General features: G+C 47.6%; 1 protein-coding gene across 1 annotated transcript in view; it reads right to left on the reverse strand.

The window, feature by feature from the left end:
* Positions 1-222: 222 nt before the first annotated feature.
* The window catches only part of LOC146832981 (complement C3-like), a 1,056,379-nt gene continuing 1,031,729 nt past the window's right edge, over positions 223-24,872 (reverse strand). Inside the window, exons 40-41 of the mRNA XM_085600524.1 lie at positions 6,482-6,617; positions 223-548 (exon numbers count right to left, since the gene is read on the reverse strand). Coding sequence (XP_085456650.1) covers positions 407-548; positions 6,482-6,617 — 278 coding nt within the window. The 3' untranslated portion in view covers positions 223-406. The remainder of the gene's footprint in view (positions 549-6,481; positions 6,618-24,872) is intronic.

Genomic DNA, 24,872 nt, shown 5'->3' on the forward strand with positions numbered 1-24,872 from the left:
GGACTCCGTGAGGAAAACCAGCGAGTAAAGCCCAGTAAGTGTGCCAGAATGTGTCACTAAGGGGCAGCCCTCTTAAAAAGTGCACTGCGTGCACGTGGGCAGCTGCATAGTCTGTGTTATTCTGAAGGAATGGGAGGAACTGTTATTGTAACTACAGAAAATACATAGGAGCAAAAGGAAAGAACATGTTGCTAACACATTAAACTCTATGGAAACAAAGCACACTGTTTTAGGAATGTATTTTTATTTAAGTACAAATAGCTGTCTGTCAGAAACTCCCTGAACCGGGAGGAGTAACAGGCTGAGGCACAACACTGTGGTAGACTTCACCAACACACACCATGCAAGCATGTTTCTGGGGCAAGAGTTCACAATGTGACCGTGCTTCACTATTGCTTCTGGAAGATTAATTCGGGCAGCCAAAAACCAACACGTTCTCGGAAAACTCAGCAAATTCTTCACAGATTTTCACGTGATCTGCATTTGTGCACTCCACCAGACTTGGCCACCACTCGATCCACGTGTCTTTCCCAATGTAGTAGTCGAACCTGCAATGGAGGTACACAGTGTCAAGCAGGCAGTGTGAGTTTCACTCTTAGCCAAGGCCACTGAAATTCTATATCAGGAGAGGGCCAAATTATGTGGCAGGGTCGAGTAAATTATGCAGCAAGAAAAGGCAAATTAGGTGGCATAATGCAGCACATTTAAAAAAAGTATTACTTCATTATTGTGACACTTTTACACTTGTTAACAGTGTCTGGGTATTGGTTGCTGCTCAGTAGTGCCTGTTTAACAACCAACATATGCCAATAAGCAACAATAAGGTGACCAGTAAACCTTTGCAAAGGGCCTGCCGCTTTAGATGGAACACTTTTTGCTTAATTTTTAGTAATTTTTGAACCATTTGAGAAACTGTTTTTTTTTGTTAAAATCTGCAGATATTGCAGCATGATGATGGAGTTTGTGGTAAATACGTAAAGTCTAAAATGATGCAAAAAATGCAGCAGCTGCACAATGGCATAATTGCAGTGGCCCTGCTCTTAGTAAACAATCACTTAGGGTTAGATCACAGAAACAGCACTAGTGCGGAACAATTTCTTACCACTGGTGCAGTTTAATAAAACACTCCCCAATGCACTATAACAACAATGCACTGTGTGCTGTAGAACATTAAGTCAAGACCCCCTTCCCACGGTTTGTAAGTAGGGATTTCAAAGAGATTCCCAAAACTGATGAATAATATTACATTTTTTCTGACATGATGTCCTAATGTGACCTTGTCACATATTTGAATAGCACTACATTGTATTATGAAATTCGCTTTACATTTTGTTTTTTGATTTCAAACATTTTATTGTATTGTAGTCAAGGCATAATTTAAGAAGAGACAGGTATAAGGTGTAAGACATCAGCATACTACAGGATATAAAAGGAGAGTGAAGAGCAAATACATTTGAGTCAGTTGTGAGGATTGGCAGCCATACACTGGCTAGTTCCACTGCACGAATTCTGTGAGTGATGTATCATTACGGGTCGATGATGTGTGTTAAGGCCAAGAGTTGATATGAGAAGAGTCGGTGTAAAGTTGGTTTTGAAGTTGTTCTGGATGGATTGTTGTATCTTTGTCCATAGGGGTTGGACTATTTTGCAGACGAAGAACATGTGTTTGTGTGTTCCAGAGGCCTCTTCGCAACACCAGCATATGTTGGTCTGTCGTATCCCCAGTTATGTGTTCTGGAGGGGGTCCAATGAGATTTGTGCATAGTTCAATGCTTTGATTGGGCAATCAACGGGGTCATTTTTGATTGAAAGGGGGATTGCCAGATTCTGGGCCAGATGGGTTCCGAGAAGTGTGATGTAAGTGTTGCAGGGATTTGTGCCAGCCATTTGTTTTTTAAGTTGTTTGTGATGTGAAATCTCTGGGGTTCTAGGATTTTATAGAGGCAGAAGGCCACGTGGCCTGATTTTTTGAGGTTCCAAAATAGGTCAGGTAGGTTTGGTTTATGTTGGTTCTTGAGAGATCTAGTTGATATTTTAAGTTTTAAGAAATTGTAGAACTCAATCAGGGGCAGATCGTAGCGTGAGCTTAGTTCAGCAAAGGGGTCGGGATTAGTCGTTCAGCCTACATCACTGATGCAGTTAATGTTTTTTTCTGCCCAGAGTTTCTGGAACAAAGTTTTCCCATCCAGTTTAAATTTGTGGTTGTGCCACAGGGAGGCTATAGTAAAGTCCATGAGTCGTTTGTGGAGTGTTTTATCAATGCGACAAAGAGTTATTGCCTTGTTGCTTATTATGGGGTAGGAGCGGAGAATAGGTAGAATTTTGATGTTTCACATCATTAGGGTCGATTGAAGTGGGAAAGGGTGCATTAGGTGTTTTCATTTGGATCCAAGGAGGAGAGGAGTCCAGGGAGTCCTTGAACCACCAGTAACCTTGTGCTGCTAGGAAAGATTGTTGGTATCTATGAAAGTCGGGTAGATCTGTTTTTATTCAGTTTAAGGGTGAGCCCCACTATTCTGGGCCTCTTTCCTTTCCATAGCATTTTGTGATAACCTAATCCACAGATTTGAAGAATTGAGAGGATAGATTTATGGGAAGCATGCTTAAGATGAAATTGATGAGTGGTCCAATCTTCATTCTGATTGTGTCAATTCGACCCCACAAGGTTAAACTTTTAGCAGACCATGAGGCTAAAAGGTAATTGATTTAGGAAAGGGTTTTATTTGTATTGATCGTTATGGTTTCATGGAGGTCCTTGCTGAAACATATGCCAAGATATTTGACAGTATCTTATAGTTATTTCAGGCCTAAAGTGCCCAGGACGGAGGATGTGCTGTGAATGTTCATAGGGAATATTACTGTTTTGGAACGATTTAGTGAGTAGCCAGACACTTTTGAGTAGTCATTAATTTCCGACACGATTGGCGGTATATAACCCAAGAATCTGAAAGGCAACAAGAATAATGTATAACAAAATAACAGCAAAATTGCCAAACAGAACAGATGAAAAGAGAGGTTTGTATTTATCAATTATATCCTTTATTTCATGTCCCGTGAAGAACTGTGAATACAGCCAACCCGTTTCGCTCGTATCTGGGCTTCTTCAGGGCATCCAAGAAGACAAACTCCTCGGTCTCATGTCTGTTCCCAGTGCGTTATCTTTTTGGAGACCATAAAGCTGTATGGCTAATAAGTGTTCGACGCACAGGAGGACTAAAAGGTGTAGTCACTACCGCTAGGGTTGAATAGTCTCCATATGTCAGAGAGGTTATTATTCTTGCAGCATAGTCTTGTTTGGTTTTGGGATTTGCTATCTAGAAACTTGTGGGCAGATATCCTGTTGAGGACGCCGTCCATTGGGAGGTTAAAGTCACCCCCGGCAATGTATCCAATAGTTTCAGGGATTTCTAAGATGTGTTTGTCTAGCTCTTTGTAGAATGAGATTGAGTTATTGTTAGGGGCATACATGTTTATCACTGCCAGCTCCTCGTTTCCTGCTAGAATCCTATGAATAGTCAGCGGCCCTAACTGTAATGAAGGTGAGACAAAACAGATAGGCCTGTTTTTTTTGCGATTAGGGTAATATCCCATTTTGATTGGCATTGGCAGGAGAGATTAAAGTGTTACCAACCCAGGGGCAAAAATGTGGCATCCTTGGATGACTCGATGTCAGTTTCCTGTAGTTGGATAACATCCCCTTTCAATTTACTACAATAATCAACTATTTTTGTCCATTTGCCTGGAAGGGAGAGACCTTTGGTGTTCAAGGAGAGGGTTCTAATATCAGCCATCACGTTTTTAGGAGTGTGCTGGTGGCTAGGTCATAGGTGATAATTTGGTTTGGCTGGTGTGATTATGAGTTTATTTTGTGGCATAGGTTGTCATCGTTGGAGCGCAGTGAAATTAGGGCGATACCTGTGTGAATATGTGAATACAAACTTTGAGCTCGCTTTGTAGAGCCTTGTGCACGGGCAGATTGGTAGGCTAAAAGACTGTATAGGGGTCGTGGTGATTGCCTTGCAGACCTGCTGGTGGGGGACTTACATTTATTAGGGGCAACAAGGGGATGGGAGGGAGGAGGTGAATAGTAGAAGGGAAAATGAGAGAAGTAGAACGAGAGTAGTAAAAGCAATAAGAAGCCTTGGCCAAATTAAACCCCAACCCCTAACTCACCTCCCAACCCGTGAAATATGGTATTGCCATATTTTCCCACCCTAATGTGAAGTGGGAAGAGAAGGTCATGAAAGGGCTAGTCTGAGGCAGCGGCGTGGGGTTCCATCCAAGGGTTCTAAAGAACTGGGGATTAAACAATGAAACTGGTATATGCTGTATCGAGGTGACCAATACAACAGGGTTTAACAAGGAGGACCAATTGAGAGATGTTTTGCAAAGTAGTGAGGTGGCAGCGAGGTAGCTTGTGTGTGACAAAACCACCTTGTCATGACCGGTCGGGGTATTGTGTGAGGGGACTAAGGCAGTGGTTCAGTCTGTAATATTCCGAGCTAGTGTGTTAAAGATTAAGAAAGATGGGACAGTATTAGTACTCTGGTGAGTAGAACCAGTAGAGCTATATTAGGCATGTTAGTAAGCAGGTATACCTATGAGACATATTTCAGTTAGAGTTTGGGAAGTTGATTTGTAGAATAGGGTACACTAAAGTGTCATGATTAGTGATCTAGAAGAGACTTACTAGGCGGTTATAACAATGTCAAATTGCATTGGGGAAGTAGGAGAATCTTGGGAATCAAATCAATGTGTTTATGGTTATACAGTGTTCAGGCATAATCATTTAAGGAGAAGCGCTCGAGGTCACAGTGTAATCATACATATTAGGGCAGCAGTGAAAGCTTTTGTACCCTCACGTATCTGGATAGCCAGCCCTCTGTAAACTCGCACAGTAGAACAGTAGCAGGGGCAAGTGTAATTTGACATTTCATTAAAATGGTGGTTGGGCCCTATATAATCTCACAGTGCTTTATGAGAGCTGCTCCTGTATTTGGTTAACAGTGGGGCTGATTCATAATCTCACCTGCATTAGGAGAGCAGCATAACACCTGCATTTGAATAGCAGTGGGGACCACGTGTAACCTCACACTGCATTAGGAGATCAGTGTGACTGCTGTGTATTCTCATAGTGCATTTGGGTAGAAATGGGGACCTGTGTCATCTGACACACTGGGTGCTTCAGCGGTGCATTTGGGTGGCATTGGGGTCCCTGTATAGTTCCAAACTGCATTAGGAGAGCAGTGTAGCCCACTTACAGTGTACTTAGACAGGACTAGGATTCTCACATTACATTAGGACAGCATTGGGACCCTCTGTCATCTTACATCGTAATCAAAGTGAAGTGAGGTGGACATGGGGGATTCCTGTGTAATTTCACACAGGAGTTTTCCACTGGATGCTCCATTAGTCTCTCGCTGTTTGAGGGAAAGCAGGGATATCTCTGTGTAATCACTCACAATACTTTTCTCAAAGGTGATTCCACAGTGATTTCACATTGTGTTTGCAGGGAGTTTGCTGTTTAGTGTCACTATCTATAGTTGCAGTAGTTGGTCTCCTGTGTATACTTACAATGTATTTTGATGCAAGTTTCGGCCTTGTGTATTCCCCCAATGTTTTCGAGCAGCACGGAGGAGGGGGAACAGGGTGAGGGTGACCTATAGGGCTACTAGAGAGTGCCTAATAGGCTGGTCTGACAGGCCAGTGAGTGGGCTGTTTTTTTGACTGTATCTGGGCCCGTTTTATGGTCCTCGATGACGGTTTTTATTGTTGAGTTCACTAATATTAATCCCTTCGCCGCGGCGCAAATTCCGCCGCGGCGCTGGGGGGGTGTGGGGTGAGCGCGGCGCCGCCATGCTCGTGACGGAACCACGCCGTCATGAGTCACGGGCGAGCTGTGCTCATGACGGCGTGGTTACGTCACGACTCCGCCCACTCTTCATTTCGCCCGCACAGGCGGGGAATTAGTGCCGTGTGGGCGGAGCGGCCGCAGCATGATGGAACCACGCCGTCATGAGCACAGCTCGCCCGTGACTCATGACGGCGTGGTTCCGTCATGCACACGCAAGGGGTTAATGCAAGCATTTGCCTGCAGCAAGCTCAAATCCATGGAGTCTTTCATACGTTGCAAAACACTTACACAGCGTGTAATAACAAGTTCGAAGGTTCCCCAGTTTGCAAACATGGGTCACATCTTTAGCTTTCTAATTCACTTTAATTTTCGTGCCCAGGCCAATTTTGTCTTCCAGTCCGACTCTGGATTAGGGTTCCCTAAGCAATTCCACCTCATATTTGGACAGCAGGTGAGGACTGTGGTTGATCTCACATTAGATTTGAAGGCCCCTGTTTGATTTCACATTTTTACTTTTTTGCAGGTGATTTCAAGAATAGTTTACAATGATAGAGCTTCATCAATTGATTGCCCTAACACTGCTTGATAAGGTTACTAGATGAATCTTTATTTGTAAAGTTTCCTTACCCATCTTTCTGAGTCCACAAGTCACTGTTCAGACCCCAGATCAAATAGCTCTTTCCATCTTCAAGCTTCAGAGAACTCCTGCATTTCTTGTGGCTGATAAACTTGCGAACTTTCCCTTCGGGTGCCTCGTCCGACCCTTGGAAAAAAACATATAGACATTTTGATGTTGTTCCCAGGAATATATGACGTTAGAACGCAAACAATTACAACGCATGCTTTTACAACACAGTTTTTACATCACAACTACCATTACATTGAATGATTTTACAACGCATACCATTACAACGCATTCCATCACAATGCATTCCATTACAATGCATACCATTACAATGCATAATACTTTTAGTGCAACAGTAGGGTAAGTGTTGGATAGTGTAGGGTTAAAAATTACTATTCCCCCTCCAGTGAGTGCAACAGTAGGGAAAGTGTTGGATAGTGTAGTGGTAAAAATTACTATTCCCACTCCAGTGAGTGCAACAGTAGGGAAAGTGTTGGTTAGTGTAGGGGTAAAAATTACTATTCCCACTCCAGTTAGTGGATCAGTAGGGAAAGTGTTGGATAGTGTAGTGGTAAAAATTACTATTCCCACTCCAGTGAGTGCAACAATAGGGAAAGTGTTGGATAGTGTAGGGGTAAAAAGTGCTATTCCCCCTCCAGTGAGTGCAACAGTAGGGAAAGTGTTGGATAGTGTAGGGGTAACGATTACTATTCCCACTCCAGGGAGTGCAACAGCAGGGAAAGTGTTGGATAGTGTAGGGGTAAAGATTACTATTCCCAACTACCCCAAAACCCATACCCACCCTAAAACTGAAAATTCTCCATTACGTACTGTTAGACCTGGCACCATTGGCGTGGGTCACCCTTCCATTTTTGTCTGTGCCTCAATGTGTTTTGTGTTGGTGTTAGCTGCTCAGGACGCTGTGCCACTGCCATCCAGTGCCACAGTGCAAGTGCTCCCTATGGTAAAATGTATTATGTGAATTGACTTCCACGTTTGGTTTATTTGGTTTACTATCAGTCCCTAGTAGAGTGCACCAGGGGTGCCAAGGGCTTGTATATCCAAATGCTGCGAGTGGGCTTGCAGCACGGGTTGTGCCACCCACCGAAGCAGCGGGGTAAAATGTGTCTAGGGTCTGCCACTGCAGAACCTGCGCGCGGTCTGGTACCGTCGTGCTGACTGAGCAAGTGTCCCCACTTACCAGTCTCTAAACCTTCCCTTAACTACATGTTAGTCACCCCTCTGGTAGGCCTAAGCGCAGGGTGCATTGTAGGTATAAGGTAGGACATGCCCTGATGTGTGTGGCATGTCTTAGTAGTGAATTACAGCCATTTTCGTTTTTCACTATTGAAGGCTACCTGCTCTCCATAGGCCAGAATGGGCTGCTGGGATCGCTACACGCTGTGACCCCAGTGGACTCAGAGAGCATGGTAGAAGGTCATGTTTAGTATGCCTGAACTCGGGGTAATAAAGTACATCTTTTAGTAAAGGTTATTTTAATATCCCGGGTTTGCAAATGCTACTTTTAGAAAGTTAGCCTTTGCGTGCCTAACCATCTCAGTCCGCCTCTGCTGTGTGTGTGTGTGTTCTGCCTAGCAACAGTACAGGAGCAGGGCTGGGGGATTCCAGGAGACAGGTTGGCTGCCAGGTGGTGGGTAGAGAGATTACCCCAGGATGGGTGGGAGGAGTGCACCCTGACTCTTGAATAGACCTGTGCTCTGCCACCACAAAGCCGGCGCCGCCCCCTGTGGAGCGGCTGATGTCTCTGCCCTGCTGCTGAAAGGAACAAGCCGAGTCACCACAACAGAGTGCTCCAAAACTGGACTGAGCCAGGCCCAGGCCCCCTGGCGCTAAAGAACAAAAGAATCCCTGTATAAAAGTAGGAGCTTGGCTCCTAAGAAATCAGATCCAGATTGAACCACGAAGGAACTCTGCCTGACTAGAAGGACCTGGAAGAAGCTGAAGGAGGAGTAACTTTCCCTGACCTGAGGGACTGGCCTGCAGTAGGTGCCTTGCTAAGGAAGGAGAGGAAAAAGACTGAAAGAGACTTTTGCACTTTGTTCTTCAACTATCTCCAAGGGCTTGGAAGAAGAGCTTGCCCCCTGAACTGAACCCCAGGACCAGTGGGTTCACCGTGTCTCCGCTCGTCTGAGAATTCGAGCCGTGTGCTTTCTCCCGCCGGAGTGCCCTGCGCACCTTCGCATCCCTCCTAGGGCCGTGACACCCAGAAGCCTGGCCGCCTCCACTCGCCGAGAGCCCCGCTCTACCTGAGTCGCTCTGGACCCACGAGTCTGGCCGTCCCGCTTCCCTGTCACCTGCCTGCTACTGGAGCGCGCTTGGTGCCCTTTCGCCCTCCCGCCGGATTTCTAGTGGGGAAGTGAAATCCAGCCTCGGACGGCCGCCCGTACGTCGTAACGTATCCGGCCGCCCCGCTTCACCTCCCAGCCTGAGTCTGACCGTGCCGCCCTCCGCAGTGACCTCCCGCACAGTCCGTGCCGGAGGCCCTGGGCCGCACCTGTCTACCGAAAGCCGCCCGCTGAATTCTTGATCCGGAAGACCCACGAGGTGCAGAACCTGCATCTCTCCTGAAGACTCGTCCAAGCACATCGCACGTTCCCAGGTACAGTGAACTCTCTATCGGACTCGGGGTCCGCAACGTTCTGATTTCCCCGTATCACTGTACCCTGGGTGCCCTGCGCATCATCGTGACTGGACCGACTCAACCGAGCCCTGTGAAGCGCTCGTGATCGAATAAGTTACCAAAGACAAGAACAGTGCCTAATTATCATCTTGTGGCTTCCATTTCGTAACCGTTATTGATGGTCTTGTACATGCCTGCGTAACAAAGAATCTTTTATATAAAGCATCCGTATTTTTGATACAACTTACGCCTGGTGTCCGTTTGTGGGGGATCATTGTGGTTTACTGTGTGTGATCATAAATGCTTAACTGACTAGCGCCCTGAAGTTTAGCCCTGACTGCTCGCGCCACACTACCTATAGGGTGAGCAGGGGTTGTTCTGAAGGGGTAATTCCCTCGCCCTGAATAGAAGAAGGGACCGCTGCTTGTCACAAGTACCTACCTGTGCCAACCAGAGGTTCCCCATTCTAACATTGGTGGCAGCGGTGGGATCTCGAATTTGCATTTATGATTTACATACAGTGAATTATTGATCACCACGTAGAGCAGACCTATAACGCAGCCACAGATTGAGTGACAGTGGTTGCTAAAGAAAAATCTCCACCTTAAGAAACCATGCCTAGCTCAGTCAACGGAGGCGGAGCGCCCTCTGTATTCTCTGGAGTAGATGACATCGATTGGGAGCCCGAGGCACTGAGGAAGTGCACAAATGATGTCCTGAAGGGATATCTCTCCAAGTACAGAATCAAGCAAAGTGGACTGAGCAACACGGATCAGTACGTGACAGCACTGAGAGCCTGGCACGAATCAAAGTTCCCAGAGAATGCCCGGGAGGTGATACCCCCCGAAGGTGTGTTTGAGCCTAGCAGAGGCCTGTCGCCAGAGGAGTTGGCCGACAGGAGTGCCGCCCGAGCACACGAGGTGGAGATGGCAAAACTGCAAATGGAGAGAGAAAGGCAGAAACTGGCCATGGAGCATGAGGTAAAAATGAGGGAGTTGGATCTCAAGGCCAGGAGTTTAGACAACTCACCCTCTGGTGGCAGCAATTCAACAGAGTCAAGGGTGCACATTCCTAAAGATGTAGTCAAAGAATATTATAAGCAGGATGATATTGGGCAGTGGTTTAGGGCCTATGAAGTAGCCATGTCCTCCCACCGGGTCCCTGAGAAGGATTGGGGAGCGGGGTTGTGGGGAAGGTTCCTGAGTGAGGGGCGGGACACACTGCTAGACCTCCCCTCTGATGTCCACACATCCTATCCACACATGAAGGAGGCTCTGATGACAAGGTATGGGTTGACTCCTGAATTGTACAGACAGAGATTTAGGGATTGCACCAAGAAACCTGGTACCACTTATGTAGAATATGTGACCTTTTTTTGCAGAGCGCTGGATGGTTGGGTGAAGGGTAGCAAGGTGGATGATTACCAAGGGCTGTTTGATTTAATCGCATGGGAGCACTTGTCGGATAATTGTTTTCCTGAGCTACGCCAACACCTGATCGATAGCAAGCTGTCCAACCCGAGGAAGCTTGCTGAGGAGGCGGACCGCTGGATCAGCACCAGGGTCCACAAGGGTCCCGTGGGAGGCCCCGCCAAGGGTGTTCAGGGTCCCCAGCAGAAGAGTGGGGGGGACAAGGGTAAACAGAGGGAGTTCTACCAAGGGCCCCAACGTAATTCCCAAGGGAACCAAGGGAAAGGTTCTCAGCCACCCCCACCCCCGAAGCAGACCGGGGCCCCGACAGGTAACCCTGTTCAAAGAGGGCCCCTCAGATGTTACAAGTGTAACAACCTGGGGCACATTTCCGTGGATCCCAAGTGCCCCCTGTATGGTAAACCAGCACCCTCTGGTGCCCCACCCCCCAAGCAGGTGAATAGTGTAGCCTTGGGGAGGGAGATAGACGTCCAAGGGGCGGGGGATCCCGTACAGATGACCCTAGTCTCATTAGGAGACAGTGAGATGGTCGCTGAAGCCCAGCTGCCCCCCAATACTCAAAAGTATGGGCAGTGGGTGACCATAAATGGCAAAAGGGTGGGGGCTCTTAGAGATACTGGAGCCAGTGTGACTGCTGTCAAGCAGCACCTGGTGTCTCAAGAGCAGGTTGTCCCGCACGCCTTCTGCCGTGTTGTCAACGCTGACAACACAGAGAGTCAGTGTCCAATGGCTCAGGTTCCCTTTGAGTGGGGGGGGGTCTCTGGTACTCTGCAAGTGGCTGTGAGAGAGGCCATGCCTGTTGATTGTCTCCTAGGTAACGATTTGGAGAGCTCCCCTTGGGAAAAGGTGGAGAAGACGACTCACCTGCGGATGGTGGGCTTGCCTGATTGGGCGTGTGTGACCACCCGGTCGATGGCAGCCGGTAGGGGTGTTGAAGGGACCCTGGAGCCTGAGGGAGAGGCCCAGGAACCGGCCTTAGAGAGAGGGCAAGGGAGGCACGGGAATCCGGCTCCTGACGTTCCCACGGCCCAGGAGGAAGCAGACCTTGAGGGGGATGCCCTGGAGCCTACCGGGGAACAGATAGCCGAACTGGGGGACCTGCCTGAGCTGACCCATTGGCAGCAAGAAGGAGGCCCCACCAGGGAGGAATTCTGCAGGGAGCAGAAAGAGTGCCCCTCTCTAGAGGGTATGCGGCAGCAGGCTGCAGCCCAGGCCAATGGTGATCAGTCCGGAACTCACTTGATCTACTGGGAGAACGACCTCCTATACTCCGAGCCTAAGGTTGCTGAACCTGGGTCAGCCCGTGCGCTGGTGGTACCCCAGAAGTTCAGAGCCTTCCTACTGGGGCTGGCTCACGACGTACCGTTAGCAGGACATTTGGGGCAGGACAAGACCTTTGAAAGGCTTGTCACCCACTTCTATTGGCCCCAAATGCGCAGGAGTTCTGACACTCACTGCAGGACATGCCAGACTTGCCAGGCAAGTGGCAAGAGTGGAAGGAAGCTGAAAGCTCCACTCCAACCTTTCCCTGTGGTCAGTACCCCATTCCAGCGGGTGGGGATTGACATTGTGGGGCCCCTGGACCCCAAGACAGCCATGGGCAACAGGTTTATCCTGGTCTTGGTGGACCATGCCACCCGGTACCCTGAAGCCATCCCTCTGAGGACAGTGACGGCCCCCGTGGTGGGACGGGCACTGATGGGAATTTTCTCACGAGTAGGATTCCCTCTAGAGGTGGTGTCTGACAGGGGGACCAACTTCATATCGAAATATATGAAGTCCCTTTGGCGAGAGTGTGGTGTAACCTACAAGTTCACCACCCCTTACCATCCCCAAGGAAACGGGTTGGTTGAGCGCTTCAACCGAACCCTGAAGGGCATGATTATGGGTCTCGAGGAACCCATGAGGCGTAAGTGGGACGTCCTCTTACCATGCCTTCTCTTTGCGTACCGCGAGGTGCCACAAAAGTCTCTAGGGTTCAGTCCCTTTGAGCTTTTGTACGGCCACCCAGTACGAGGACCTCTTAGTCTGGTCAAGGAAGGCTGGGAGCAATCTCCCAGGAAACCTCCCCAGAATGTATACAGTTACATGCTGGCTTTCCGGAACCAGACTAGGCGTTTCAGGCAACTTGCTGAGGCAAACCTGGAAGCCAGCCAGGAGGAAATGAAGCGGTGGTACGACCAGAATGCCACTCTGGTTGAGCTTCAACCTGGCCAAAAAGTGTGGGTCCTGGCCCCTGTGGAGCCTTGTGCACTCCAGGACAAGTGGACAGGACCCTTTGAGATTGTGGAGCGCAAGAGTTCTGTCACCTACCTGGTGGACTTGCGGTCTCCTAGGAACCCCTTAAGGGTCCTACATGTCAATCGACTGAAGCCCCACTTGGAGAGGTCCGAAGTGGGCATGCTCTTGGCCACCGATGATGGGATGGAAGAGGAGTCCGAGCCTCTTCCTGACCTCTTGGTAGCCTCAGAGCGAGACGGGTCAGTGGATGGAGTTAACCTCTCACCCACCCTGACCCCTGAGCAACAGGGTGACTGCCGCCAGCTGCTGGGGCAGTTTCCCGACCTGTTCTCCCTGGTTCCCGGTATCACAAATTGGTGCGTCCATGATGTGGATACGGGAGACAGCTTACCTGTGAAGCACAAGGCCTACCGGGTAACTGACAGGGTCAGGGCCTGCATCAAAGAGGAGGTCTCGAAGATGCTTGCTCTAGGGGTGGTTGAGTCCTCCAGCAGTCCTTGGGCCAGCCCAGTGGTCTTGGTCCCAAAGGCTGCAGCGCCGGGTGCCACGCCCGAACTCCGGTTCTGTGTGGACTACCGAGGACTCAACTCAGTCACGAAGACTGACGCGCACCCCATCCCCAGAGCTGATGAGCTCATCGATCGGTTAGGGGCTGCACGGTACCTCAGCACGTTTGACTTAACGTCTGGGTACTGGCAGATCGCCTTGACTGATGGGGCCAAAGAGAGGTCCGCATTCTCTACGCCAGATGGGCATTACCAGTTCCGGGTGATGCCCTTTGGGATGAAGAATGCCCCTGCCACCTTCCAGAGGTTGGTCAACCAGGTGTTGGCTGGGCTGACCGAGTTCAGCGCCGCCTACCTGGACGACATCGCAGTGTTCAGCGGCACATGGGAAGAACACCTGCAACATCTCTGGGAAGTGTTGATGGCGCTGCGCAAAGCAGGCCTCACGATCAAGGCAAGCAAGTGTCAGATCGGGCAGGGGTCAGTGGTGTACTTGGGACACCAAGTGGGGAGCGGCCAGGTGGCGCCCCTCCAACCCAAAGTTGAAACCATCCTGGCTTGGGAGCCCCCAAAGACCCAGACGGAGGTGAGGGCCTTTTTAGGACTCACCGGGTACTACAGGAGGTTTGTCAAGGGGTATGGCAGCATCGTTGCCCCCTTGACAGAGCTGACTTCGAAGAAGCAGCCCAGGAAAGTGATATGGACTGACACCTGTCAGAAAGCCTTCGACACCCTGAAAACTGCCATGTGCACGGCGCCCGTGCTCTTGGCTCCTGACTTCTCCAAAGAGTTCCTGGTGCAGACGGATGCATCAGAGCATGGTGTAGGGGCTGTTCTCTCACAGATCACGGAGGAGGGCTTTGACCAACCCGTAGCCTTTATTAGCAGGAGGCTACTTCCCCGGGAACAAAGGTGGAGTGCGATAGAACGAGAGGCATTTGCTGTGGTCTGGGCGCTGAAGAAGCTAAGACCCTACTTGTTTGGGTCTCACTTCCGGGTTCAGACCGACCACAGGCCCCTCAGATGGTTGATGCAAATGAGGGGTGAGAACCCAAAACTGTTGAGGTGGTCCATCTCCCTACAGGGTATGGACTTTACGGTGGAGCATCGCCCTGGCACAGATCACGCCAATGCTGACGGTCTGTCCAGGTTTTTCCGCCTTAGTGATGCAGAACTCCCTGGGGTAGGGTAGTTCTCCCCACTTTTCAGCTGGAGGGGACACGTGTTAGACCTGGCACCATTGGCGTGGGTCACCCTTCCATTTTTGTCTGTGCCTCAATGTGTTTTGTGTTGGTGTTAGCTGCTCAGGACGCTGTGCCACTGCCATCCAGTGCCACAGTGCAAGTGCTCCCTATGGTAAAATGTATTATGTGAATTGACTTCCACGTTTGGTTTATTTGGTTTACTATCAGTCCCTAGTAGAGTGCACCAGGGGTGCCAAGGGCTTGTATATCCAAATGCTGCGAGTGGGCTTGCAGCACGGGTTGTGCCACCCACCGAAGCAGCGGGGTAAAATGTGTCTAGGGTCTGCCACTGCAGAACCTGCGCGCGGTCTGGTACCGTCGTGCTGACTGAGCAAGTGTCCCCACTTACCAGTCTCTAAACCTTCCCTTAACTACATGTTAGTCACCCCTCTGGTAGGCCTAAGCGCAGGGTGCATTGTAGGTATAAGGTAGGACATGCCCTGATGTGTGTGGCATGTCTTAGTAGTGAATTACAGCCATTTTCGTTTTTCACTATTGAAGGCTACCTGCTCTCCATAGGCCAGAATGGGCTGCTGGGATCGCTACACGCTGTGACCCCAGTGGACTCAGAGAGCATGGTAGAAGGTCATGTTTAGTATGCCTGAACTCGGGGTAATAAAGTACATCTTTTAGTAAAGGTTATTTTAATATCCCGGGTTTGCAAATGCTACTTTTAGAAAGTTAGCCTTTGCGTGCCTAACCATCTCAGTCCGCCTCTGCTGTGTGTGTGTGTGTTCTGCCTAGCAACAGTACAGGAGCAGGGCTGGGGGATTCCAGGAGACAGGTTGGCTGCCAGGTGGTGGGTAGAGAGATTACCCCAGGATGGGTGGGAGGAGTGCACCCTGACTCTTGAATAGACCTGTGCTCTGCCACCACAAAGCCGGCGCCGCCCCCTGTGGAGCGGCTGATGTCTCTGCCCTGCTGCTGAAAGGAACAAGCCGAGTCACCACAACAGAGTGCTCCAAAACTGGACTGAGCCAGGCCCAGGCCCCCTGGCGCTAAAGAACAAAAGAATCCCTGTATAAAAGTAGGAGCTTGGCTCCTAAGAAATCAGATCCAGATTGAACCACGAAGGAACTCTGCCTGACTAGAAGGACCTGGAAGAAGCTGAAGGAGGAGTAACTTTCCCTGACCTGAGGGACTGGCCTGCAGTAGGTGCCTTGCTAAGGAAGGAGAGGAAAAAGACTGAAAGAGACTTTTGCACTTTGTTCTTCAACTATCTCCAAGGGCTTGGAAGAAGAGCTTGCCCCCTGAACTGAACCCCAGGACCAGTGGGTTCACCGTGTCTCCGCTCGTCTGAGAATTCGAGCCGTGTGCTTTCTCCCGCCGGAGTGCCCTGCGCACCTTCGCATCCCTCCTAGGGCCGTGACACCCAGAAGCCTGGCCGCCTCCACTCGCCGAGAGCCCCGCTCTACCTGAGTCGCTCTGGACCCACGAGTCTGGCCGTCCCGCTTCCCTGTCACCTGCCTGCTACTGGAGCGCGCTTGGTGCCCTTTCGCCCTCCCGCCGGATTTCTAGTGGGGAAGTGAAATCCAGCCTCGGACGGCCGCCCGTACGTCGTAACGTATCCGGCCGCCCCGCTTCACCTCCCAGCCTGAGTCTGACCGTGCCGCCCTCCGCAGTGACCTCCCGCACAGTCCGTGCCGGAGGCCCTGGGCCGCACCTGTCTACCGAAAGCCGCCCGCTGAATTCTTGATCCGGAAGACCCACGAGGTGCAGAACCTGCATCTCTCCTGAAGACTCGTCCAAGCACATCGCACGTTCCCAGGTACAGTGAACTCTCTATCGGACTCGGGGTCCGCAACGTTCTGATTTCCCCGTATCACTGTACCCTGGGTGCCCTGCGCATCATCGTGACTGGACCGACTCAACCGAGCCCTGTGAAGCGCTCGTGATCGAATAAGTTACCAAAGACAAGAACAGTGCCTAATTATCATCTTGTGGCTTCCATTTCGTAACCGTTATTGATGGTCTTGTACATGCCTGCGTAACAAAGAATCTTTTATATAAAGCATCCGTATTTTTGATACAACTTACGCCTGGTGTCCGTTTGTGGGGGATCATTGTGGTTTACTGTGTGTGATCATAAATGCTTAACTGACTAGCGCCCTGAAGTTTAGCCCTGACTGCTCGCGCCACACTACCTATAGGGTGAGCAGGGGTTGTTCTGAAGGGGTAATTCCCTCGCCCTGAATAGAAGAAGGGACCGCTGCTTGTCACAAGTACCTACCTGTGCCAACCAGAGGTTCCCCATTCTAACACGTACCTTATAATGCCTTGTGATGACATGCATTGTAATGGCATGCGTTGTACTGACATGCGTTGTAATGACTGCGTTGCAATGGCATGCGATGTTAAGGCACTTGTGTTGTAAAAGTTGCATTGTAAAGGCATTGCAATGTAATGACTGCGTTATAATGGATGTCTCCCTGGTCCCAGTGTATATTAGGCTTCAGGACCTGGTGGGGGGGCCTGGTGGGTATGCGGGGTGGTAAGAGAGAGAGGGAGAAAGAGAGAGAGAGAGAGAGAGATATCTGTCTCTCTCCATCAAGATATAGATATAGATATATAAATATATATGTTTTTCACTGTTAAAACTAAAGGTTACAGGGACATTGTGGTTACATTGACTTTTTACTCATACAAAACCATATTAATTCAGCAGTTATAATTATAGTTTTACTCATGTTAAGAAACTATGACTTGTTGCCTTGAGTTACTTAATAGCACAAGTTATAGTTTCTTAGGATAAGTATAAATATAAGTATAACTATAACTGCTGAATTTAAAAGTCAGCATAACTTTAACGTCCCTGTAACATTTGGTTTTTGCAGTGAATTTCAATGTGTTTTGTTTGTGCTGGGGTCAAAATTCGCAGTAGATCCGCAAATAGCAAATTGCAGGGAATTTTTGTTTTTAAAACACAATTTTAGGGTCATAAAGGTATCTCAGGGACTCCTCTATGAAGCCTCTGGGGTCAGGATACCTGTATCCTGCCCCCTTCTATTGTTTTACGATGTATTTTCAGTGCACCAAGCCAATCCAAGGAAACAAAATGACGGGTGCAACTTTTCTTTCAAGCTGCACCCACCAATCAGGGCCTTCCTTTCTCCTTCAGATTTGCAGATAATTCTCTCTCGGGTGGATCCGCGAACTATCTGCATCCCCAGATAAACAAAGTTGTTTTCCACTTAATATCTCCCAGACTACTGAACGCATTTACACCACATCACAAAAAAGCATGATCTTTGTACCAAGATCTAGCTTCCTGTCAAATTTGGTGTTATTTTGTCCAGTTGTTCGGCAGTAGGCTTGTTCAAAGTTCAACGGGAATTAAAATTGGGAAAATGTGTTTTGGGCCCCCCCCCGCTTTTTTCTCGGCCCCCGGGTGATGGATTACTCTAACGTTTCCTAATCCATCTGAAGTACCTGACAAATGTTTGGGAAAAATGTAATGAAGATTCATCAAGCGGAGCCAAAGATAAGGGCACCTGAAAATTGCTTGTTCGTATGGAAACTAGGTTGTAACTATAACTACCTACTGCATCCGCCAGTAGGAAATATATAAATATATCTGTAATATATACATTGTGTGATCAAGGTCACTTGTTGACCGAAACGTGTAATGACTACGGATTGTGAGAAATAAAACAAGCGGAAAAGAAAAGAGGTGGTGTGCTCTTTGTGTTTGCTCCAAGGAGGTGGAAGGGCGTTAACTGTGAATGTATATATATCAATAGATCAATGAATAAAAACTTTATTTCGGTCAGTATGACCTCAAAAGTGCAAATAACAATGCATACAATTTTTTTTAAAAAATATGTTAAAATAAAAGACAGTTGTTCAAACAAGAGTAGGCATAACTTGGCACACATATTAGTCGATAAAGATTGCCTAACAGTTTTAGCATGTCCTCTAATCAGTTTACTTCACCAGATAAATTGATCGCTTCGGGTATGGCAGTGGATTGGTCAGTACAGGAGGCAGTGCTCACATTCGAAAGTGCATAGTGCGAAATGAATAAATAATTTAAAAGATCAATTTATCCTAAAACATAGTCTCAGATACTACATAGAAACGATTTAGAATTAAAACATTATATGGACATGATATGTGGCAAATATTTCAAAAAAAGTATTGCCTGCCATAACTATAAGGTGCCCTCATTTCGGGTTATTTCACCAGGAAATAATCACATCTAGTATGACAATAAATTAATAAGGGCGAAAAACAGTACTAGCATTTAAAAGTGCATAATGCATAGTAAATAAATAGTTAAAACAAATATTGATTAAAAAGTCAGTTTCTCCAGAGGCGTGATACCAAACACTGAATACATACCTCAGGTACAGCTAGTCATTAGACAATAGGGCCTAGGTGCAGAACGGGTCCATGGATGCGTACTTTTTACAGACTGCCAATAATATAAGGGGGTCCTTAAGAAGAAACACCATTTCCTTTGTGCAGAGCCATGGTCTGTACTATTGAAGATAATTTTGCGGGTACACCACATGGAAAAAAGGAATCCTGCTACTGAGTATACTATCGGGGTGCTACAGTCATGTTTCAGAATCCTGAAGGCCTCAGAGCAACTCCTGGTTCCCAAGTTTCTGCAAATCTGTACCAACCAGCGCTTTCTTGCCTTATGATATACGGGGCAACTAAAAAACATGTGAAGGACTGTCTCCGCGGGGCAGTCGCATGCCGGGCATTTCAAAGCTTGCAGACCCCCCCATTTGTGTGTAAAAGAGCCAAGAGGCACGGACCCATATCTGAATTGAAGAAAAAGCTTTCTTGCAGCTGCCGGCTTGATATCATCCATCATCAAAGTTATATCTATCTTTAATTTCTACAAAAGCTGAGGTCAACTTGCCTATTAGGGGGTTACGGTGGAGCTGTGCTAGATTGAACTCCCCATAGTGGACCTTTAATGATTTCCTTGAAAGTGAGGAGCAGGCGAGCTCCGGGTCACCCCAGAGATCATCCCGCCCCAAACTAGCTGTCATGTGCTGTATGTACGCAAGCCACGGGAGCTTACCCTTCCCCGTAGATTCATCACCTCTTTTAGTTCCTCCCTGTACACTGCAAGTTCTGGAGTGACCCACAGACGCCGCCAATATAAAAGAGGTCTGAGATTAGATTCTTCGGCAATTGCCCTTACACCCAGATCTAATCGGAGCGGATTGAGAGGTGTGCTCTGTGGGAGGTTAAACAACTGTCTAAGAAAGTTGTTTTCTATCAAGGTGAGGCTCTCGGAGCTACAATGGCCCCATAATTCAGCACCATATAAAGCCCCTCCCCTTGCTTGAACCTTATATACTTCAATAGCAGGGCTCACCGTTTTTTGGCTGGACTTGCGAAAAACCTTCATTAGGCCGCCTGACGATTGTGCCAATTTCAGAGTTGATTTTTTAATTTGCGCCCCCCAATCCATGGTCTCTGTGATGGTGATGCCAAGATAATCGAAAGAGGAAACCCTCTCGAGGGGTATACCACTTAGAGTAGGATTTGCTCTGGTACTTTTAGTGATGTTAAATGCCATAAATTTGGTTTTCTGTAGATTAATTTCTAATCCTCTCTCATTACAGAATGCTTCAAATTTATTGAGTACCCTCTGGATTCCCATAGGTGATTTGGAGACTAATAAGGTATCGTCGGCAAACATCATTGCAGGGATTTTGCGTGATGCCAACTTAGGGGCATCAAGATCTTTCTCTGCAAGCAGAAAATCTACTAGACCATTAATATAGAGGCTAAAAAGAGTGGGGGCAAGCACACAACCCTGTCGAACACCACGATTTATGGGGATGGGAGCTGTTAGCTTTCCCTCCTTGCCAAACCTGATTTGGGCATAATTGTCCTCGTGGAGCCGTTTTATAACTTGGGATAGATATGGTGGAACCCCCATCTCCTGAAGAACTGCCCACAGTTTTTCTCTAGGGCCCAAATCAAAAGCTGACCTCAGGTCTACAAATATGAAGTAGAGGCTGCCACCCTCTAAACATACGGTCTTCCAGTATAATATTTGTAGCCTGAGGATTTGGTCCAGTGTGGACATTGTTTCTCGAAACCCTGCCTGTAGGGGGGTAAGTATTTTCTGTTCCTCCATCCAGCTATGCAGCCTAAGCAGCAACACCCGCGCAATTTTTTTTTGCGTAATGTTAATAAGGCTAATTGGCCTATAATTGGTTGGCAGCAACGGTGAGCCCTTGTTGTGGATGGGAATTATTTCGGCCCCAGCCCAACTGGCAGGGATCTTCATGCCTTGGAGTATGGCGTTGAATAACACCCAAAGGTATGGCGCCCATATAGTAGGTTCGCTACAAAATACATCCCCAGGGATCTTATCTAATCCAGGGGCTTTGCCTGGGGCTATTTTAGAAAGAGCACCGCTGATCTCATTTAGAACTATACTGGGGATTTCACCATCGTTATCATTGGAGAGCTCTGTTCGGGTCGGATAATCAAACCCCACAGAGCATCCCTTAGTTGCCCCTTCTTCCAGTGTCTCTCCCCTTGAATAAAGGGCCTCAAAGTGATCCCGCCAGACCTCTGCATCCAGATTTGGCTCTATTGGTTGTTTGGCACCAGAGCTACCTATGTTAACAGTTTTCCAGAAGGTCCTCATGTCCCTAGATACCAGGGAACTTCTCAAAGTGTCCCACTTATCAGATTCCCATCCTTTTTTAGCCTCAGTAACTGCGGCCTTATAGGCCATTTTTGATGATTTAATTATGGGACCGTCATCAGCCTTAATAGACAGTACCAAGGTTCTTTTGGATTTGCGGCACTGCTCACTATACCATGGATGGGGGATCTTCCGGTTTGGCCTGTTGATTTTTTAAGGGAAAAAAAAGCCTAATGTGACTTCTCCTAGTTTGACATGGTTCATGGCGGCCATCTGGGGATCGATTGTATCCCCTTTGAGGGAAATTGAGTTAGATGCAGTCAGAAGCACCGTAATCATAGCTTCATAAAGGGCGCTAAGTTTGGCTTGTGACTGACTAATATCCGACCAGCGTACTCTTCTCCTGCAGTTTGAGAGTGTCACCTATCATCGATGGGGTTATAAGTACTTGTGACACTCCTAGGATTAAGCTCATTGAGTTCAAGTACTAGGGCATTGTGATCACTATCAAACCATGATATAACTTTAAAATCGATTAGCCTGTGCCAGGATTTAGAGTCAATTAAAATATAATCCAATAAAGAACCTTGATCGTTTCTATGGAAGGTATTATTGCAGGAAATGTCAGACGGTGTTCTACCGTTACAAGCTTTTAAGGAGTGATTCAGGACAAGACAGTTCATCTGCATCACCAGAGGGTACCATTTTTTAACCGGCGGACACCTAGTCTCCGGAATAGCCCAATATTTATCCTCATCGTAAAGGATATCATAGTGCATTCCCTCAAGTGGCTCGAACTGACAATTAAAATCAAAACACGAAAAAATGATTTAAGAATAAATTAATTACTGGATTAAGACCGCTGGAGTGCGACCCTTCTTTCTTCCGTGTGGAGGATTTGTGATATATATATATATATTTGTCTCTAAAAAGTGGTGATTGCCACTGTGCAGTTATACATAAGGCACAGTTTCCATAGTAAGACCGTTTATAATTTTACTAATAACTTTGATGCTGTTTGATGTATGTTCACCAAACTCTCCCCCCAAAAACGTTCATTCACCTCAGCTGCCCCCTTGAGCATTTTAAGGTAATCATCAAGTGGACTAAGAAAAAGAGGGGGGTACCAAAACTGTTTTTCTCCCGTTAAATTTCCATGGGGAATATCAGACAACGATACCAAAAAAATGGCTAACCAGAATTATACCGAATTCAGAAACCTAGATCTTTACCCAGATAGCATGCTTTTCAAGATTTGGTGTACATCTGTTCAGCCGTTTTAGAGAAATTAAAGTTGAAAAAATAGTGACATCCATTGTCCCAGGACTCCAGTTGAAAAAAAAACAACAAAACAAAGCATTTTGATTTGCTGGGCCTCTGGGATCAAGAGTGGGCCAGCACGAGCAAGAACTCTGAATGGCTGACTGCCACAAGAGGAGAAATGTTACAGCTACCATTACAGGACTCTGGGACTGAAAACAAATTAAAATAACATAGAAGGGGGCTTTTAAAAAAACTGGTGAATTTGAGATGTATTTTGGTTATAAAGAACAAGTTACTTATCTACTGTGATGCTTTTTCTGGTGGATAATGTATCTGCCTGCAGAGTCCCCCCTTTTGAATATACCAAGCATCAGTTTGGATCCAGAAACATTTTAATAGCTCTCTCTTGCCAGTAGAGAGTGCTGGCTCCACCTCCGTGCCACACACGGCCCCTCGTGTCTTCACTGGAGCCATGAATTGCCCCCGTAGACAGGCTCAGAATTTCAAGCAGTAATTGTTCTTGAGAGTGGCAAACAGGTCTATATGAGGAGACCCTCACAATTGGAAGATTTCCTGGACTACCTCTGGGTGGAGGCAAGATGCCGCCCAGCTGAGATTGTCCGCTTGCACATACAGCACTTTGGCAAGTGATTTGGCTCTACCCAAATTTGATGGTCCTGGAACCAGGACCAGAGTCGTGAATGTTTCTGCAGAGACAAGATGATACCATTCCCCCTTGCTGGTTGATGTACCACATCGGGGTCAAGTTATCAGTCAAAATCTGTACAGACTGACTGCAAAGGGAAGGGAAGAAGGCCTTAAGAGCCAGATGTATCACCCACATTTCCAAAAGATTGATGTGTAGAATCCGTTCTTCTGGGGACCAGAAGCCTGTGATCTCCAGTCCCTCCAGATGAGCACCCTACCCTAGGGTGGAGGCAGTCATGATTACTCTTCCCACAGGAGGAACAGGGTGAAACAGCTTTCCTTGAGAAAGGTTGTAGCTCGCGCTCCCCCATTAGAGATCTGAGAGATCTGCTGCAGTGTCCCTGGAGATTTTGATACAGGCTTGTAGATATCCATTGAGTTGAAACCACTGCCTGTGGAGGCACCACTGTATGGCTCTCATAGACCAGTGTGTATAGGTGGCCCAACAGAATGCAGGAGGCTAGCAGACCGAGCAGGCATAAGACCGTCAGGACTGGGAAGATCGATCTAGTCTTAAACATCAAAATGATAGCCTAAATATCTTGATTCCTTTAAGAAGGGAAGGCTCGAGTCTATGTGATGTCAAGTATTGCCCTTATAAACAGGATGGGCTGAGAGGGCAACAGGTGACATTTGGTCTTGTGGAATGAAAAGTACAGGTCAAAAAACAGCTGAGTTGTTTGCAAGTGGTGTGACACCATCTCCGGCACACTGGCCTTGCTGAGCCATTCTTCGAGGGAAGAGAATGCTGTAATTTCCAACCATCTGAGATGGGCTACAACCTTTGTCATTACCATCGTGAGAACTCGAAGTGCAGAAGTGAGGCCAAATGGAAGACCCTATAACTGGTAATTTTCGGATCCGACTGCGAAGCGAAGATATTTTCTGTGAGACTGGAGACAATAGGAGAGGGAAGTGGATATAGGTATCCTGCAGATCGATGGACACCATCCAATCTTCCAATTCCAGCACAGGCAAAACCTGAGCTAGGTACAGCATTTTGAACTTTTATCTTTTTGAGTGAGCAGTTCAAAAGCTTGAGATCAAGACCACCGTCCTTTTTAGGGAACAGGAAGTACAGAGGGGGGCATGTCTGACACCTTTCCTGCTCTGGAACCATCTCCGCTGTGCCCTTTAGGAGTAAAGATTGGACCTATTGTTGAAGGACACATAGATGGTGTTAAGGAAAATAGTGAGGGAAATAGAAGGGTGTGTGTGCTGGAAGGGTAGGGCATACCTCCTATTCCAAAATTTGCAAGTCCCAAAGGTCTGATGCAATGGCCACATTTGTGGAAAGGAGGATACACATCCTCCAATGGGTAGATTGTGTTCCGTTATGTTTCATATAGGTACCCCAATATAGGCTCAGGTAGTAACTAGACCTTTCACTTATATTTCCCCTGCCATTACACTACATAACGGTTTTTGGGACTGATATTTTACCTAGTTATGGTCCTGCTTACAGGTCGTGGGGCTTTCTCCGAAAACTAGCCTCATTCATTATGCATGAGGATTCTTGGAATCTCAGCAGGACTACCATCTCCTGCATAACTATGTATAAGGGTCATTCCTTCCGTCATCCTAAATCCGTCAGGACACAGCAAGGTAGATCGCCTGAGGGTACCACTTTGGGTATATAAACGCCATATCTTTGCTGAGGCAGGGAGAGGAGAAAAAGGACTTCCATGTTGACACACTGACGCAAGACGCTGAGGTTTTCTGCACTCAGACA

The sequence above is a fragment of the Triturus cristatus genome, chromosome 4_2 (assembly GCF_964204655.1).
Source record: "Triturus cristatus chromosome 4_2, aTriCri1.1, whole genome shotgun sequence".
In the NCBI taxonomy this organism is placed as follows: domain Eukaryota; kingdom Metazoa; phylum Chordata; class Amphibia; order Caudata; family Salamandridae; genus Triturus; species Triturus cristatus.